Source organism: Nannobrachium achirus, assembly GCF_963921795.1.
Source record: "Nannobrachium achirus genome assembly, chromosome: 16".
NCBI classification, from domain to species: Eukaryota; Metazoa; Chordata; class Actinopteri; order Myctophiformes; family Myctophidae; genus Nannobrachium; species Nannobrachium achirus.
Window position 1 is genome coordinate 198,710 of NC_137823.1, and position 20,419 is coordinate 219,128.

Sequence of the window (20,419 nt, forward strand, 5' to 3'; positions counted from 1 at the left end):
ACTTAACAGCCCGTTGCCCTGACCTGAATGAGAGGGTCAGTTATAATGTCCTCTGAGACCCTCACACACACACACACACACACACACACACACACACACACACACACACACACACACACACACACACACACACACACACACACGATTCATGTGTCCATATTTGGTGTGGTTTCATGAGAAATGGAGTGAATTAAGGCAGTTGAAAGGGAAATAAAGGAGTTCATTAAATCACATTTAAAAGGAAGAAGGACATCAAACAGACGTATTCATATCATAAATAAACATAAATAAATATCATAAATAAACATAAATAAAGAAACATGGAACAAACCTGGGTTTGTTTTGATGGAAAAAACAACATTTAACATCAGGCATCTTTACTTTGACTTTAATGTATAGTAATTATAATAAAATATTGGAACTAGCAGATCTACAAGCTCAATCATGTGGCATCTCAAGTCGACCCGTTTTGATCTTGTACATCTGCTCTTTCCACTATTTACACAAACGTTTAGAAATATATTATGAACGTCTGTTTTGATTGATTGAAGACTTTATAAGAAGTTTGCTTAGGAAAAAGTACGGTTCAATGGTACAAGGTCAACTAAAAGGAGACTTTCAGCTTATTTACATAGGAAACCTTTATGTATCTCATGAATAACATTGAATAACATGTCGGCATGGAAATCATTGTGGCGATTAGAATTAGCCTATGCAAGCATTTTACAATAATTGTGATACTAAAGGTATTAACTATGCTAACTCATAGACATTGTTTTATTGACATTCATTCATTCACATTTCTTATGGAACCTTTTGATATTAAATGTAATGATTTAAGGATTCCTACAGGAGGAAATGTTGTGGGAAAAACAACTACCCCATGTCCTCCCTCCACGATGTCATGATCTACTGAGCCACAGTGTTGGTTTCAGTCAGTCTGAAAATCCCAGCTGCGTATGTGCGCGTCAGGAGGGAGGTTATGGTGAATCCGTCCCTGAGAAAACAATGTTGCACATTAAGTTAATCATCTGGGGACTCCTCAGAATTTATTTGCACTGACTTTGGTTACTTCTTTTCTGGCCCTGCACAATTGGGTTGTATTGTTTGTACTGTGTACTTTTGCTGTGTTGATATGGCGGTGTGATACTTGTGTTGCATTGACTCATGATGTGCACTTTCTTTTTGTTAGGCACTGTTTGCTAAGTTATGCTTTGAGTATAGCTTTTTCTTGTGTGTGTGACGTCGACGTGTCACTTATGAGCGTTGAATGTTTCGTGGTCACTTTATGTTTATATTCTTATGTTTTTGTTTTTGTTGCAATAGCTCTTCGACACTTTGTTTATATTTTCTTTTTTTCGTGCTTGCTCTTTGGACCGTACACTACAGCACTCTTTTTCTTCAATCAGAGGCCGGGCCGTCCCTCCGGGCGATGGGACGCAGCATAAATGCTTCAGTGGTTCTCAAAAACAGACTTGTTTTAATGTTGTTTACATCTTTGAGAAACTTGCTGGCTAACAAGCTAGCTAGCTAGCTGGCTAACAGATGTAAACAGATGGTACTGCGCCTGCGCTGTCGTCGAAGATTGCCGATCTACAAGCTCTCAAGATCGGCTATTTTCGGGCAGCGTGCATTGTGGGACGCAGGGAACATTTTTACCCCTACTTTAAACATCAGGCATCTTTACTTTGACTTTAATGTATAATAATGTATCATTTAATATAACATATGTTTAACTATTAGTAGAGCTGGTATACTGTACTATCACTATGGTTTACATCCTATCAGTAGACCTGTCTGAACCGTCCTGTGTTTAACTATGAACTGATAATAAAGTATTCTATATTATCATTTATAATTATATATTATTATCATGACCTCCACGTTCTGCTTTGAGACCCAAATGCATTAAAACATGGATAATAGCATCCTGTAGTGGTTCACATACTCTGTGCTTTGAGCTGCATTTTGATGCTAAATGTATTAAAAAGTTGATAATAGCGCCGTCTGGTGGTTAATCTAAGTATAGGTCGCATTGGCTTATTTCTTAGCGTTATTACACATCATAATGTAAAATTTAAAAACGTATGTTTTTATTCTTGTAACAATCGACTGGTGATAATTTAACACAACCATTGAATTACCGGTAATAAAGAAAAATAACACTTTTATAACAAATACAGGACGTTTTACATTGTTTAAGCAGCTAGCTAGCTGGCTAGCCTAGCATGCTAACGGATGTCTCCAAAGGGGATGGTGTTTTTTACTGGTGTTTCAGTCCGAGTGTGGGGAAAGGGTGCGTTCGGAAATGCGCACCGGACTGCGCGGGCGTTTATCGTGGGCTTGCCCAGGCCTTACGGCCTGGGCATAAATATAACGATTGCATTCACCACGGCTTCGTAACGCGGCCCTGGCCAAGGTCCGCTGGCCTTCGCGCCGCTTGCAATGTCGTGGACAATAAAACGAGCGCACCCTTTCATACACTCTGACTGAATCACCAGTAAAAAACACTCTCTCGTCAACGAAGCCAGGTCACACTAGCATAGGGATTTCCGGTGTGTTGCATCGAAATCAGTGACCCTATCGAAGTCTGTGACTCGTGTTTACTTCCAGGTCCGTGCAATGAGCAGAAAGAACCTTTCCGGTCTGGGCGCTAGCAGAAATAAGCCAGGCTCCAGCCTTCAAAATAAAAGTGCGGTAAATAATGTATATTTAAAAGACACAAATGTATTTAAAAGATGAGTATATGATGTATGTCTCTATACTAGTGTACTTCTAATTGTCCCAACACATTTTCCAGGTTCTTTCAGATTGAAATTCGTGGAATGCAAGCTATTAAAGGCCACTTTACACAATGCCATCCCAATTCAATTCGTTCTACTGTACTATCAATTGGCTGTTCATACACAATTTTCCAGGTTCTTTCAGATTGAAATTCGTGGAATGCAAGCTAAAGGCCACTTAACACAATTCCATCCAATTCAATTCAACTCCTACCAATTGGCTGTAGGCCTACACAACACCTGGCCTATTTACTATTAAAAACCTTGGGGTGGGGGGTTCACCATAAAACTGCAATCTAAAAATACTTTGTGGCAAGTAAAAGTTCCAGAATTCAAACTATGTGTAAAATGTACTAGTGCATTATATCTACATATATCTACATATCGTCACTGTCTAGCCAAAACCTCTTCCATTTAGAGGCTTTTGATTTTTTTGGCATACATCAGGGCTGTAAAGATCACATAACATAAAAACATGATAAATGGATAAATGCTGTTCACTGAGTGCATATAGCCTTTACAAATTTGACTCTGGACAGCAGACGGCTCTTTGTGTCGCCACTTTGGAGACATGCACGCGTGCGGGTAAACCTCCTCTATCACGCCACACTCTCCGCTATAAGCGGGGGAGGCGTCCCCTCAATTTCTGCTGGCTTTCCAGTGCAGCCACCTGCTCAAAAAAGTGACATTTTCAGACATTTTCAGACTCTAGTTGGCGCTGGAGAGCAGACGGCTCTTTGTGTCGCCACTTTGGAGACATGCACACGTGCGGGGAAACCTCCTCTATCACGCCACACTCTCCGCTAAGCGGGGGAGGCGTCCCCTCAATTTCTGTTGGCTTTCCAGTGTAGCCCCCCGCTCAAGAAAGTGACATTTTCGGACATTTGCATTTTGTTTGTTCGTTTAGATACTTAATCTATAATAATCTATATTTTTAACGTCCATATTATGACAAAATTATCTGTTTTCAACGTTTTTCAATGGCTTTAGGGGTACTCTTATTCTGAAGAGATCGGCGCCGGAAGCCTTATTTCTGCTAACGCTATTTCTGCTCATTTCACATAGGCGGAAACCACACACACAGATGTTTATAACGGTTTATAATGGTTCTCTCTCCTAAACTACAGATCAATGGTATAAAACAGGGAATAATCCTTATTGTCACAACACAGGACACGAGCTCAGAGAGCTAGGGTTTGATCATGGAACCCCCAGGACTCCACTGTCAGGTATGTATGAACTACTATGAACTTTAACACACGTTTAGCCCTGAATACAGGACGGTCATATGACCGTCCTGTATTCAGGGCTAACACACGTTATATCTATAGGCCTACTGACAGGCATGTATGAACTATGTATGAACTTTAACACACTTTATATTAACTACTTTCAGGTATGTATGCGCTATGTATGAACTTTAACACACTTTTAACTACTGGGTTGTTGTCACTTTACTTTCTCCAGAGCTGTGGTTGCTTCTCAAAGTTTTTCATGTAAATAAAGCCCATAACTACCTCCCCCTTTCCTTTGTAAATATCTCCTATTTCACCTTATTTATTTTTCCCATGTTATTTTAACTCTTTATGACTCTCTCCCCCTTTTGTTACTGACAATTCCCTATGCATAGTAGTACTGTGTTCTATCTGTCCGTCTTTGAATGTTATATGAGATATATAGAGTGGTTCCAGTGTAAATAAGCCGAAAACCTTACTAGGATCTCCTTCTAGTTGACCTTGTACCAAACTACCAGTGAACTGTACTGTCATGAAACTATACTTTTTCCTATGCAAACTTCTAATAAATTCTTCAATCAAACAATCAATCAATCAATCAAGCAATCAATCAATCAATCAATCAATCAATGTCAAGTCAAAGACCCCCTAAATGAGCCCTGAAAACGGATGGGATTCTGGGAATGTATGTATGTATGTAGGTGTCCCCCTACAGCCAATGAGGGACCAGTATTCCTGGCGATGATGTCAGCAGAGTTTATTATATAAGACTAGAGCGCTCTTGGTAATGTCTTCATTAACGGGCGAAGACATACGCATGGGGGCATGCGTACAAGTGGCTAAATATGTATTTTTAGACACAATAAGCCAGCAGTTTCTTTATTGCTATTTACAGTAACACTTCTAGCCCCCATAAGTCACATCCAACCATGAAAGGTTGGGTTGTATCTTGGGAATGGGCTTATTCTGTGTAAAGTGACATATTTAGCCACTTGTACGCATGTCCCCAACCACTGAAATAAGAATCTCTAAAACAATAGAAAGAAGTAAATTAAATCAATTTAACACTCATATTTTATATTCTTTGATTACAATCTCAAATATGAACCCTTGTTGTAAAAAACTAAAGTTGTCCTTTAACACCAATGCTCCAGTGCTTTAACTTCAATAGAGAGTATGCGTGTGACATCATCATCATACCCAGAAGTTATGTGGGAACGCCTACTGAGTGGCAAAATAATACGTTCTGGCCTTGACAGCCCATACATCCAAAATGACTAATCTGGTTGCATTAAACAACGTTAAAGGAGTAGTTCACCCCCAAAATGACTTTTTTCCTATTGATTACTCATGCCATGGAGAGTAGAGTTCAATAATATTTTTTGGTTTTTGTCGCATTCCTAAGACAAAAATTTGATTTGAGTAAATTTACCCCCATTGATTCCGGATGGTGACCCGTTTCGAAATCCGGAATCAATGGGGGTAAATTTATTGTTATCACATTTTTGTCTTAGGAATGCGACAAAAACAAAAAAATATTATTGAACTCTACTCTCCATGGCATGAGTAATCAATAGGAAAAAAAAATCATTTTGGGGGTGAACTACTCCTTTAAACTCACTTTGCCACTGACTTTGCCACTCAATTTGCCATTCACTTTATGCATACCCTTTATACACATTTGACCAAGCAACATTTACTTGTAGACTAGTATAATATTTTACCTGGAGTAGGCTATCTGGACCGGGGTCAGGGACGTGCAGAGAATGTTAGAGAGGCAGGGTCTGACATTTCTAAATGGGCCTTTTGGTGAAAATATAAAAAATAGCAGACCAAGCTCACAATAAGTCGTGCTGCAATGCGTTGTGAGCTTGGAGGTCGGCTATTTTCGGTACTTGATACCACACTGAACTAAGCATAATCAAGTGAATACTTGAGATGGCGTAGGGCCTGGATTTCTACACAGAGAGCGCAATTCTTTCAACATAAGATGCTGCATTCAAGTTCAGGAGAGTTTGGACAAGGCAATTATCTTGTAGCTTTCAGGTATGGCATGGAAGGGGCATTTGCATGTCTTTCATCATAGTGAAAACTGCACTCATGGCCTGGAGAGGGCACTTTTTACAGACGGATAAAGGGGCAGGGGCTCAAGCCCCCCTTGATGTCTATGTGTGCACGTGCCTGACTGGGGTTGAGTTCTTCTTACACCACCGCAGACTGCGCAGAGGCTCTATTGGAGGTTTAATTTCAAGCACTCCATCTTCTGAGTCGAACCAAATGCCCTGTAAAATTGATTGATTGATTAATTGAATTTATTAGAAGTTTTCATAGGAAAAGGTACAGTTTCATGACAGTACAGTTCACTGGTACAAGGTCAACTAAAAGGAAACACCCAAAAAAGCTTAAATAAATACTATGCACTATTTATCATAAGAAAAACAGACGTAAAAAAACAATGCAAAATAAATGGTATTTACAATAAAAAGGTCAGGGTGAGGCTTTTGTGCCCAATCTGGGTTGGACATGATCTGTGGAGCTGCCTCTGGTGTTGTAATTGTGAACATCCTTGACGTGTTGGAAGTATTTTGTCAGGTACATGGGTATCTTAGTTGTGTAGCGTGACACCAGGCCCATTGCAAGATGCTGTAAAACACTTACGGGGTTAGGGTCCATTTGGTTCCATCTGTACACTCTCAGAGTTACATACCCTGAGGGTCCATGGACCGCATTTTGAGAGCCACTGCCATATAATTCATGTATATCTAATGTAGAGATGATGTTGTTTTGTTTCCTGTTCCTGTAATGTAGTGTAGAGCATTGTTTGTTTCCTGTTCCTGTAAAGTTGACCGTCAGGTCGCAGTTACTATCAAAACCTCCACCGGCTGTTAGTCAGTCACATCACGTCACGTCACGTCACACTTTTGCCCTACTCATATCTCTGCCACTGTTGCCCCTATCCATGCCAAACTTTGCACACACACACTCCTTGGCTGCCAAACCACAACCTCCACCCTTCATTTCTCACATGGCCCTCTTCTAGCGCCACCATGAGGCCAATTCTTGCAAAACAAATTTTTGGACACTGCTCCTACAGATTTTGCCCTAAAATCACGCAAAGCTGTACACAGTATGTCTACAGTCATGTCATCAACATGGATCTGTCCCATTTCCCATATTCCCTCCTGATTGGCTACCATTGCCTTCTAAAGTTTGTGTATGCGACCTGACGGCCGCTTCTCCCGATTTAGGGAGTCTTACTGGTTTCCTGTTCCTGTAAAGTTGATGCAGAGCATTGTTTGTTTCCTGTCAGATTTGCCTTCTGGACTGGAATCATCCCAATCCAAATAACTTCCATCAACATCTGGTAACAAAGAGACATAAACAGGTATGTAATCAGCCTCCCCGGGCAGGGAGAGATAAGAGAAATGAGGCGTGGCTTGCGTGGGCAGCGGGCCACCCTGATCAGCTGATCAGTCAGACACATGCTCTATCCATCTGATTAATTGTAAATTGTGCTGCTGGTACACGGTCAATTAAAAGGATAAGATCAAGTAAACACATGGCTTATTTACATTGAGATCCCTTTATTAACTCACACACCATTGAATGACAGGCAGATAAAACAAAGTACTCTGAAGAAAAAAGAAACTCGTGAAAAACACAATGCAAAAAAGGTATTTACAATAGAATGGTCAGGGGGAGGTAAGGATGGGCTACGTTTACTGTTACCAGTTTCGAATAGCAGCCGCCTGTAATTGGCTTAAATACTGTTATGGATTTTTCTAATTATCTAATACTACCTCTTTCTTTTACCTATATAATCTGTGTAAGTCTCCACTGAAGGGAACTTTGGGCTATTTGACCTGTGCCTACTGCTGGACTGTACATTTACAAAGCACCATTGTGACTCCCATCACCATAGCCTCAGTTCATGTGTAGGTCATATGTATACAGTATATTTGCTTCTGTGTCTAATCGTATGCTAGAATGATAATACATATGTCAACTTTAGCGTTCTGCTGTGACAGGTTGATGGTCACTGATTTAATAGTACGATTCACTTGACCACTCTCCGGTCTTGTGATATCAGAGAGGGAGTATCGTTTTTTCCACTGAGAAGTCTTTGTGAAGCATCAAGGTCATTCCATTGGCATAGCAACACACTCGCACCTCTGGTGCTCCGGACTGATAGCTCGGGGAGGCCCCTCCCGTCCTGTTCCTCAGACACATCTTATATATTCGCTTGTTTTCTCTTTTTCCTTTTTCCGGAGAGAACTCTGTACTTCTGTCCGGAAAGCAAACGTGCACACTCATTTACTTGTTGAATAAACCACCAAAAGACAGCTCTTGTTTCCATTCTTTATTTCCATCATCAATACTGATATGCTCAGCTGTGTCATGTTGTGAGCTTTTTCAGCTACTCATTACTAAAGCTGTCTCTTGTTCTCTACCCACAGAACAAGGCTAAACTATTTCAGAAAGGTAAGGCCCTCTCTTATATTTAGTAAACTATACTAGGGGCACTCCACTGGGGTGGTGCAGTGCTAAAGGGTCTGCCCACCACTGTGTAAACTATACTAGGGGCACTCCACCGGGGTGGTGCAGTGCTAAAGGGTCTGCCCACCACTGTGGAGTTTGGAGGATGGAACCCACCACGGTGTGACTGGAGCTGTCATGATTATACATTTTAATTGTCACTCAAATAATTGCGATTAACAATTTAATTGTGTTCTTGGCATTGATTTCTGTTTGTCATTTAGGCCTCATAATCACAAACTGCACAGGGCAGATTTAATAATTTTATACTTTGAAGATAGCGGAAATTCCTGATCTATAAGCTTACAATGTGTCACTTCATGATGCGTTGTAAGCTTGTAAATCTTCTATTTCTGCTATTTGTAAAAAATGTCAACATGGAAATGATTATGACGATTATGCAAAATAATTGCGATTATCTCAAATAATTGCGATTAGACGATTTTGTAATAATTGTGACAGGCCTAGGTGCATCTGGCTTTGTCCTGTGTCTAGTCTCTATCTATACGAACACAATTGGCCCGTGTTCAGGGGAGGGACGCCGAGCGAGGAGGGTGATATTTGACACGACACATACTCCTACAGGCTGGGGGCGGAGCCTGTCAGCAGGGAGGGTTGGGTGGGAGGAGTAGGAGGAGGAGTCCTCACTGGCAGGTGAGCCAGTAGGATACAACAGTACGTCCTCCCTGTGGGGGCTCCTCACTGGCAGGTGAGTCAGTAGGATACAACAGTACGTCCTCCCGTTGGGGGCTCCTCACTGGCAGGTGAGTCAGTAGGATACGACAGTACGTCCTCCCGGTGGGGGCTCCTCACTGGCAGGTGAGCCAGTAGGATACGACAGTACGTCCTCCCGGTGGGGGCTCCTCACTGGCAGGTGAGCCAGTAGGATACAACAGTATGTCCTCCCGGTGGGGGCTCCTCACTGGCAGGTGAGCCAGTAGGATACGACAGTAGTGACAACACACAAATGGGTGTGGGGAGGAATCGGTTGGCATAACAACTAAAAAATGCAGGGCGGGGCAATACTATGCCAGTTTGCCTTCAAGATAATGATTGATTGATTGACTGGCTGACTGACTGGCTGGCTGGTTGACTGACTGGCTGGCTGGCTGGCTGGCTGACTGACTGATGATGTGTTTTGGTAGGGTGGGAGAAGAAGGAGCTTTCATAATTTCTTTTCAACAGATGTTTAAAGATGGAGCATTCAAACGTAGAGCATTCATTATTGCCTGAGGTCATCAAACCGAGGGCTTTGGTGTATCAGTTGGAGCCGTATAGGAGATGTGGTGAAAGTACAATTCAACCAACTTCTACCAAACCAAACACAATACTGAGGCAGGGGTAAAATACACAATGAATCTGTTAGGAGACAGTGTAAGAGCTCTCAGTTAGAATGAGCCCAGGCAAAAAGTTCAGCCTTTTTTTATCAGAACATTGATGAGGTGAAATTATATTATTATGCTGGATTGCTGAATATATTTGCTAGTTTGAGTGTGAGCGCTGAGAAGTTGGATCTAACAGCAGTTGTAGATAAGGTTAGAATGTAGGGAGTGTAGGGAGGGAGCCAAGGTCACAGTGCTGGCAGTAGAGGGCCTCTTGTTTTATGATTCACACTCTTTACATCTCTTGATGCATTATACAGCCCAAGGAATGCTGCAGGCTAACTGTAATACAGAGCTCTGTTTGCTTACTGTATGCAGTACATGTCATCATTAGACCACAATGATTACATGTGTGTGTGTGTGTGTGTGTGTGTGTGTGTGTGTGTGTGTGTGTGTGTGTGTGTGTGTGTGTGTGTATGTGTGTGTATGTGTGTGTGTGTGTGTGTGTGTGTGTGTGTGTGTGTGCGTGTGTGTGTGTTGTATGTATGTGTATATATATATATATATATATATATATATATATATAAATATATATATATATATATATATATATATATGCATAATCGCCATAATCTTTTCAATGATTAAAAAAGAAACATCTGTGATACGTATGATGCTAAACACAGCTAAATGAGTTGAATCTGGTTTATAACGTGTGTGTTTAGAAATTAGATGAGTTAGATGTGTTACTAAAGGAGGCGTTTACTTAAGAGCAGTGGTTCTCAACCTGTGGGTCGGGACCCCCAACAAACTAACATAACGTTTAAGTGTATAGAGGGTATCTGCACATTTCTAAAGTGATAATTTAAGGACTTTTTAATACTTCTAAAATGAAAAATTAAACATTGGCCAAACTGTCAAATATTAGGGGCAGACATTGTGAAAATAGCAGATCTACATGCTCACAACGCCTCGCAACACAAGGTGTTGTGAGCATGTAGATCTGCTATTTTCACAATAGAACCGTGTTATACAAAATGTAATGCCTCAACTATTTTTGCTTGTCAGGATGGGGGGGTCCCCAGTTAAAATGTGATTATTTTGGGGGTCGCGGCCTGAAAAGGTTGAGAACCACTGCTATAGTCAGGTAGAGTTCTACTGAGCTCAAGATGTGTTTGAATTCACCTCTGATCTGTTTGTTTTTCTCTCTGGATGCAGGGTTTGTTCGGGGCCAAGGTAAGATAAAAACCATCCCTTTAATCCATTTAGGCCTAGAATTATTGAATGCTTTAACTATTGAAAAATAGCAGATATACAAGCTCACAGCACGGCACTCGGTGCCGTGCTGCAAGCTTGTAGATATGCTATTTTAGAAAAAGTTGTGAAAATGTGTGCAAATCTTTGAATATATGTATTTTTAAAGCGAACGTTTGTAAATTTTGCTTCTGGGTGGTCCCTGGAACTAGATATTTTGAGATGGGGGTCCGTGGCCAAATAAATATCAGTTTGGGGGTCCTTCACATGAAAATGTTTGAGAACCACTGACATAGTAGTCTCTCAAGAACAGACTAACTGAGCTCCAGTTAAGTGAAAAGGACCTCTACTTTGACGATGGCTAGCCAGATTGCTGACGTTTTTTCAAAAAACCTTAGAAGGATTCAAAAGACACTTATAGAATCGGGTCAAAATTCAAATTTTCACCATTTTTCAGATCTACAAGCTCGCAGTGCGTCACCCGGTGCCGCGCTGTGAGCTTGTATATCTGCTATTTTTCAATTGTTAAAGCATAAAATAATGATACACAATAATGTGTACCCATTCTGAATGGGTTTTAACATACGTTGTTTATGAGAGAGACAGTAGGGATGGGACCATATGAATATTTCATGTCACCATTATTGTGAGCAAAGAAATTGTGATTTACGATGTTATCACGATAATCAAAATAACCCCAACATCCATTAACCTTGGGCGGAACATTTGCCAAAAAATAGCCAATCTACAAGCTCACACCGTTGCACGCTTGTAAATCTGCTATTATTTGGCAAAGAGATTTGCTCGACTCAAGAGTGAAACAAAGACTGTATCAAGTACAGTACGTTATTTCCAGGTCTGTTTGACCAATTATAGAGGGTTTAAGTGGTACCGGATATGCATCTAGGACGATTTCACAATGAAGTTAAATCTCCACGATACAAGTGTTGTTTGTTTTTTTTATCACAGTAAACGATAATAACGATTATCGTCCCATCCCTAAGTGAGAGAGAGACATGATGGTAAATGGTAAATGGGTGCGTTTATATAGTGCCTTTATCCAAGGTGCTTTACAATGACACACACAGGGAGATTGAAATCAGGATTAAAGAACTAGAGAAGTCAGTCAGGGTACAGATGAAACCAGTGCAATTGTAGAAGTAATGACACAAAGAAACGAGCAGAACAAAATTGGAACTGGAACACCCCGACGATCACCAAGAGTTGAGGCATTACATTCCGTATAACACGGTTCTATTGTAAAAATAGCAGATCTACAACATAATTGTAGATCTTCTATTTTCAAAATGTCTGCCTCTGATATTTGACAATTTCGCCAATGTTTAATTTGCCATTTTAGAGGTATTAAAAAGTCCTTAAATTGTCACTTTGGAAATGTGAAGATACCCTCTCACATTTTATGTTGGTTTGTTTACTGTTGAGTGAGAAAACAATTTTCACGTTAAGTTCATCATAATCATCTGGGGACCCCCCAAAATAATTTCAGGACTCCCCTGGGGGTCCCAACCCACAGGTTGAGAACCACTGTTTTAACCCACAAATAGCACTTACACTACCTTTAAGTGATTAATGACAAACATATTGATACAAGGAACAGTCTATTGTTTTAATATTGTGCATTTCTGATGTTTCTCCTTGTCTGTCTGACTCTCTCTCTCTCTCTCTTCCAGTTTATCTGAACCACATTCCCTCTCTGCGGAAGTCCCTGATAGACCCATATTTAGGTTAGTTGTGTGTGTGTGCGTGCGTCCGTGCGTGCGTGCCCGTGCGTGTCAGTGTTGATTTAATTGACGGGCCTGAAAATGAAAGACTAATTAGCATACGTTTTAGCCAGGCCGGGTATAGAATTTGAGAACTCTTATCACAGAGTAAAAGTAATATAAATAATACAAATATATATTTCCTATTTTCATTGAGCCCTTGGCCTGGCCTGGCCTGACTAATTAGCCTACATTTTAGGCCCTACCCTACCCTAAATGTCAGGTCGGGTAGGATCGGGTTCGGGCAGAATTTGCGGACTCTTACCAAGAGGCGCTTTTTCCAGTTATTACTGCACAGTTGTGATTGAGTCTGAAGTAGGGGTGGGCGATATGGAAAAATACAATATCACAATATTTTCCCAAGCTGTATCACGATACACGATTTCATCACGATTCCTTTTCACATTGTTTTTTATGGTTATTTTTCAAGTTACTTGACAAAAACAAGACTCTCTGGGTTCCTTTTAGGAGGTCTAAATTGAACTTTACAAGTATGTAACTCTGACAGTATACACATGAAACCAAATGGACCCTTATGGGTCCATTTGGTTTCATTTGTATACTGTCAGAGTTAAGGGGAGACCTTGACATTTTTAAAATTTGAGAACTTTAAATTTAGACCAAAATGCAGGTTTAAATTAAATTCTGCTAGAATCTCTGTATTAACGATTAAACAGGATTGTTTACAAGGGTCCCTCAATTGTATCACAATATATACGATACCTCTGAAAAGGCATGTCGTGGAGACATTGTATCGTCGCAATGATAATTATCACCTTATCGCCCCCCCTAGTCTGAAGTGTCCTAGCCATAGAGTTATAATAAATATAGAGAGGGCACCAGATATCCCTGCCCATCCACTTGTATTGAGTTGCTCACCCAGCGCATGAAGCCCTTCTTCCAGTTGTAAAATGTGACGTAATGGGGCCCAAGTGACGTGTTTTGCGTCATAGAGTTTGTTCATGGACACGCTGGGGCTCCATGTCATGAACGAGCACTTCCGCTATGAACGCGCAGTCAATTCAAAGGAGCATAGATGTGTGTTCATGTTTCTGGCCCCATCTGTAAAAACGCTGCAGTACCTCAAACGCCCACCATGTCAATTTGGCCTCAGCCCTCCCCCTGGTGTCTGGGGGCTTGGTCCTAGCAGGGAATGTAAACAAAGAAGATAAGGAGACATCTCTGTTAGAGTTTACTGGGACGAGTAGACCTGTTTAGACAAAATACTGCATCAGGGCACGGTCAGATCTAAGTATGGCTGCTGGCCAACAGTTTTTTAGCAGCAAGCGGATAAAAAAAAAAAAAAAAAAAAAAAGCCAGTGACGTACCTGTCAATCACTTTCAGGACCCTCCCCGTGTGAGCGTGTGCAAAGCAACGCGTGCTTGTTAATTTTTGTTTTGTTTTTTGTTGCACTGACCATTGGACACTTTTTGTTTGGCTCTGCACTATTAGGTTGTGTTAGTAGTATTGAGTATTTTGCTTGTGTTTAATGGTGGTGAGATACTTGTAACACTGACTAGCATTGACTGTTATGGGCACTTTTTGTTTGGCACTGCATTGATAAGTTGTGCTTTAAAGTTTTACTATGTAACTTTTTTTATAAAACAAATCTTAAAATTGTCCTAACTGTTAAATCGCTAAAGTTTTAGAACACCCACTCCGTTATTTTCAGCTTCTGAAGCCTTCTCTTTATATGTTTTCTATGAGCCGTGAGGGGGGGAGAATTTCGCGCCATGATGACGTAATCTGCATCATCTGTATACGTTGTGTATACGTTGCCCAATCACATCGCCGATCATGCACACATGGTACACTACCGGCCAATCACAGCTTATCTGCCCTGGTCTTGAAGTGGGGTCGCCATATTTGTAGTCGCCGTGTGTCTCTTTACTCAAAAAGTAATCTCGCCTACCAGGCAGGGTGAAGTCGTCCGTTTCTCCGGAATGCCTGAACGCCCAGGAACCAGGGACCCCTCTAAAGATAGCTCTCGGCGTTGTGGAGGCAGACGCGGGGGTGTGAAGGTACGAAAAACGGGCGAAAGACGCGAACGCGGTTTGCTATATGGCTACTGACCACTAGTTGAGAATCTTACACAGTATAGCTTTAAGTATTGCTATTTGCTTTTTAAGTATTGCTATTACACTTATGAGCGTTGACTGTTTTGACACTTTCTGAATATATTCTTCGTTCTCTTTTTTTTTGGTGTGCCTTGCTCTTTACTGTGTACACTGTGCAAGTTTCTTTTCATATCTTCTCTGTAACTTTGTAAATAACTGCTGTGCTGCCTCCGGGCGACTGATTTCCCCCCTTGGGATAATAAAGGTATCTTATCTATCTAATTAACAGCTGATGCATTTGCTTGCAGCGCCCTCTAGTGATTATGCAGATGTGTCAGTAATGGTCATCATAATATGACACCCCGCCCTTATAGCTACACAACACACATAGAAAATAGCAGATGCTATTTTTAAATAGTTAAAAAATAAAATAATGGTTAACGTAATAACTAGGGGTGTAACGATATAGTAACTGCATCGAAATATCGTTTTTAGCGTAAAAAATCGAAGTATATCGAAATGAAAACAGCTAAAATCGAATCGTATCCTTTGAATTTGTATCGTATCGAATCGGCAGTGTAAAGAATCGATTGTATCGATACTACCTACTACCTACCTACTTAATTTAGCATTTTTAAGAAAAAAAAAAGAAAAGGAGTACCGGTAGTTTAATTACTTTTTTGGTCTATCGATAAATGTGTGTAATCTCTGGGTTCATGTCAAGGTGCAGGTTTGTCAATATACAATGTCCATGTATTTGGCAGATAATCACTGTGTTTACTTATTTATATCCATAATAATACATGTTTCCCATAAAAAACCTGCACTATCCACACCTTTCACACAGATTTAATTTCTTTGCTAAATAGTTACTATATCGATTTTAAATCATTGAATCGAATCGCATCGTATCGCCATGAATGAACAAATATTGTCCATGTATCGTATCGTCAACCATGTATCGTGATATGTATCGAATCGCTATTAAAATGTATTGTTACAACCCTAGTAATAACTCTTTCTTGGTCTCTCTCTCCTCCCAGGCGTTCCGTCTCTGGTCTCTCTGGTCTTGAGCTCAGAGTGTGGCTCCCTGCTCTACCTGTGTCACGCCTGTGAGGACTCCGTCTCTGACCTAAGTGGACATTTCAGCTCCGCCGAGCACTGCCGCAATTACTATGTAAGTTCTAAGAGACACACACCAATTCACTCTTTGTCAAATCCCGCCCCATTCTGCTCTGTTACTAAGTGGTACAAAATACCCAGGGCAGATTGTTTTTATAGTGGCAGTGAATGGGGGGAGGGGGTATTTTCCAGCAAGAGCCGCTGATACAAACGACCTACGGCCTGGTCGCGACTTAGGCCACGACTTGGAGGTCGTAGGTCCCGGTTCTGGAGGTTTTGCGCGATCTCGGTCGTAATTCAGCGACCTGGGAAGTCCGCGATCGAAACTCTACGCTTGCTAAGGGAAGGGACGCGAGTTTAGAAACTCTACGCTTGCTAAGGGAAGGAGCGCCGCGATCGAAACTCTACGCTTGCTAAGGGAAGGGACGCGAGTTTAGAAACTCTACGCTTGCTAAGGGAAGGAGCGCTCGTTTTCAACAGCGTCGGCAGGTTAGCTACTCAGTGTCGGCAGGTTAGGGTTAGGGTTAGGGTTAGGGTTAGGGTTGGGGTTAGGGTTAAGGTTAGGGTTAGAGTTAGAGTTGGGGTTAGGGTTAAGGATAGGTTTTGGTGCACCTCGCGCGGTCCAAGTGACTAGCGCTTCCTACCTCCGGTTCAGCCAATCACAAGCTTCAAAAGGTTGAATAGCGCTGCTGCTCTAGAATATTCTGCAAAAAGACCTTTTAAATACGACCGCGGACTTCCCAGGTCGCTGAACAACGGCCCGATCGCGCAACAACGGCCCGGGGACGACCGAGGTGGCGCAACCACGGCCGGGGGTCGCGAAACTAGACCGGCCGCGACCTAACAAGTATGTACCGCGAACTACGACCTCCAGAACCGGGACCTACGACCTCCAGGTCGTGGCCTAGGTCGCGACCAGGCCGTAGGTCGTTCGTATCAGCGGCTGTCTCTCGTATTTTCATTGCCTCATTATTGCTATTTAAAGTACCAAAGGAAAAACATCTAGGTGATATTAATAAGAGACCAAAGTACGGTAGTTACATTGCAAAACAGGGGGTTTCCCCCAAAAATATATGTTTTAATTTGTTTAATCCCAGTGGGACAGAAACACCAGGGCAGATTGTTTTTACATTGGAAATTAATGGGGAAAAACGATTTTTCATAGCCTCATTATTGCTATTTAAAGTACCAAAAAAAACATCTACTTGATATTAATCGGTGAACAAATGCTATTGGTCGGAGTGATTCTCCGGCAAGTGTATCCCCACCCTTTTGTGACAAAGAATGGCCTTGCTACACACAGAGAGACACTTCAATTACTAAGCTAGGCGCATGCACAGCACGCACTGGCCCTTGTGTAAAAAACACTGTATTTTTCACCCAAATTTTGCGTAGGACATCGTTCAAGTGGCATTTACGAACACGTCCTAAATAGACACACCTGGCGTACATTTGATCCCAGCGTTGATAAATGTGCAGGCTGAAATTTAAATAACACATCCTTAAATATTCTTGAAACGCCCCGACATGAATGACACAAGTCACTGCCATACCTTTTGGATTAATTAATTTAAACCATATCCGTGCCGTGCGCTGACAGAGCGTGTTCATTTGGTTACAAGCTATCATAATTCCCCATGGCCATGATATCACGGGCTCGCCACGTTAATGACAGACAGAACCTGGAAACTAAAGGTCATCTGAATGCAGTGGTTGAAGAATGAAATAGGCTATAAGCTGCTGGCTGGTGTTGAGTGCCAGCTGCTATTATTTTGTATGAGGGGATGGTTCTAACTCCGATCTCTGGGTGGCAACAATATATCCACGGCTTCCACGGGGAAGATGGTGAGCTGTGGGCACAGGTGGAACGTCGGGTTTCATCATTAACTCCAGCATAGTGTACAGTAGCTACTGTATACATTGAGAGACCCCACGGTTACGTTTAATTTATTTAACCCAATATCGGCGACGAGCAGAGTCACGTTGAAATGATAAATGTCGAGACTCGCCTAAATGTTGGTGTACGCCAACATTTTGATCTGCACCACGTTGATAAATGAGGGCCACTGTGTGTAGGGCAGGGTGCTGTGATGCCTGTCCAGGGGTGTCTCGGAATAATCTGATAACATTTGGAGTTCATCAATATCACTACATCAATATCACTTCACTATGCTTAGTAAAACAGATCTGATTTGCACTTTGATGAGTTATTTTTTCCATCTAAGGCCAATTCTCAAAAATAGCAGTTCTACAAACTCACATTCAGATCGACTATTTTTGGTGTGAACCTTCCCCCCAGAAGAGGGATGGTACGGTTCAAGTGGTTAAATATCAACTATAAAGTTCATATTTTAGATTGTAATTAGAGAAAATAAAATATTAGTGTTAAAATGTTTTCATTTACTTCTTTCTGTCGTTTTAGCAATTATAACGATTTAGATTTCAGTGGGTGGGGGCATGCGTACAATTGGCTAAATATGTCCTTTTAAACATATGATAAGAATCAATTGCTTTATTACTATTTACAGTAACACTACTAGCCCCCACATCTGCCCATGAAAGATTGTGGTGCATCTTGGGAATGGGCTTATTGTGTCTAAAAAGACATATTTAGCCACTTGTACGCTTGCCCCACCCACTGAATTCAAAATCATTAAAATGGCTAAATCAATAGAAAGCAGTATATGAAAACATTTTAACACTTATGTTCTCTTGTTTACCGTGCTCTCCCAGCATGCAGAAGCAATCTGCAATGTGCGTTTAATAATGTTTAACCGAGGAAAAACGAGCGTGTACGTGCGGGAGACACCCGCCGAAAGCCAGTTGTTGCGTAGGGCAGTGGTTCTCAACCTTTTCAGGCTGTGACCCCCTAACTAATCATATTTTAACTGGGGAGCCCCCACCCTGACGAGCACTAAGAGTTGAGGCATTACATTTTGTATAACAGGTTCTACTGTGAAAATAGCAGATCTACATGCTCACAACGCGTTGTGTACATCGGCTATTTTCACAATTTCTTTCTCAATTTGACAATTTGGCCAATGTTTAATTTGTCATTTTAGAGTCCTTAAATTGTCACTTTTGAAACACACACTTAAACGTTTAAGTTGGTTTGTTTACTGTTGAGTGAGATTAAACAATGTTGCACATTAACTTAATCATTTGGGGACCCCCCCTGGGGGTCCCGACCCACAGGTTGAGAACCACTGGCGTAGGGCACCCAAATGGCTAGCGGCACTGGACATCAGCTTGGATAAATGCTCTCTGTACTTAGAGATGTTTCTCTCCTGTGTTTCCCAGAGCTACACCAATCCAAATGTTCTGAGGTTCTCCTGGATTCCCAGCCAGCGTATGGAGTTCTGTGTGGACACCCAGGCCCACATGGAGACCCAGAAGACCTGGGCTCTGCACACTGGGACCGTGCAGGTCACAAAGTTGATTGATTGATTGATTGATTGATTGATTGATTGATTGATTTTATACTTTATTAGTCAGAAATGCAAATGACATGTGGTGCACGTCGCAAAATAATATCCTTTGATTGATTGAAGACTTTATTAGAAGTTTGCATAGGAAAGGGTACAGTTTCATGACAGTACAGTTCACTGGTACAAGGTTAACTAAAGGCTTGTTTCAATTATGGTATTCTTTTTAAAAACTCACATAACATAGAATGACAGGCAAATGACAAATAAAACAAAGTACTATGCAGAAAATATATATATAAAAAAAGTCAAAAAACGATGCAAAATAAATGGTATTTTTACGATAGAAAGTTCAGGGGGAGGTAAGGATAGGCTTCGTTTTCTTTTACCAGTTTCGAGTAGCAGCAGCGTATACGTGGCTTTTCAATGCCGTTTTAACACATGGGCTGCTAAGGTTTATAACATTTATAGCTGTTGCTGGTGCCACCATTGACTTACGCTTTGTTTTGACGTGCCTCGCAAGCTTCGTGCGTGTGCACGACACGTGCGTGTCCAGAGAAGATTGAGGAGGATAATCCATTTGTTTACAAACGCTCGCGAAACTAAAATCCAAACCGGGACCGGCCATCGCGGTAAAGTGTCGCCGTGAAAACAATCAGCTCTCTGCTTCCCTGGGGCTGTTTTCATCTCATTCTTAGCCGTTCTTATGTTTCAAAGTAGAATCTAAAGCAATGTTAAGTGCTTCCGCAATTTCTCCCCCAGAAGAGCTGCCAGCAGCTGCCGGGTGACGTAATGGACTCGGGTCATTCAGAGGGCAGCTGCAGGCTCGTAGAGTTAACTCTTTGTTGCCTCGTCTGTAAACGAGATAACTTCCTTTTGGCACAGTGACATCTAGTGGCCTTA

General features: G+C 41.5%; 1 protein-coding gene across 1 annotated transcript in view; it reads left to right on the forward strand.

Moving 5' to 3' along the window:
- Positions 1-3,870: 3,870 nt before the first annotated feature.
- The window catches only part of LOC308300330 (uncharacterized protein), a gene marked incomplete at its 3' end in the record, with an annotated part of 102,961 nt that continues 86,412 nt past the window's right edge, over positions 3,871-20,419 (forward strand). The window contains exons 1-7 of the mRNA XM_080744146.1: positions 3,871-4,012; positions 7,329-7,403; positions 8,476-8,500; positions 11,095-11,112; positions 12,822-12,875; positions 16,013-16,146; positions 19,392-19,517. Of these exons, the coding sequence (XP_080600272.1) occupies positions 3,986-4,012; positions 7,329-7,403; positions 8,476-8,500; positions 11,095-11,112; positions 12,822-12,875; positions 16,013-16,146; positions 19,392-19,517 (459 nt within the window). The 5' untranslated portion in view covers positions 3,871-3,985. The remainder of the gene's footprint in view (positions 4,013-7,328; positions 7,404-8,475; positions 8,501-11,094; positions 11,113-12,821; positions 12,876-16,012; positions 16,147-19,391; positions 19,518-20,419) is intronic.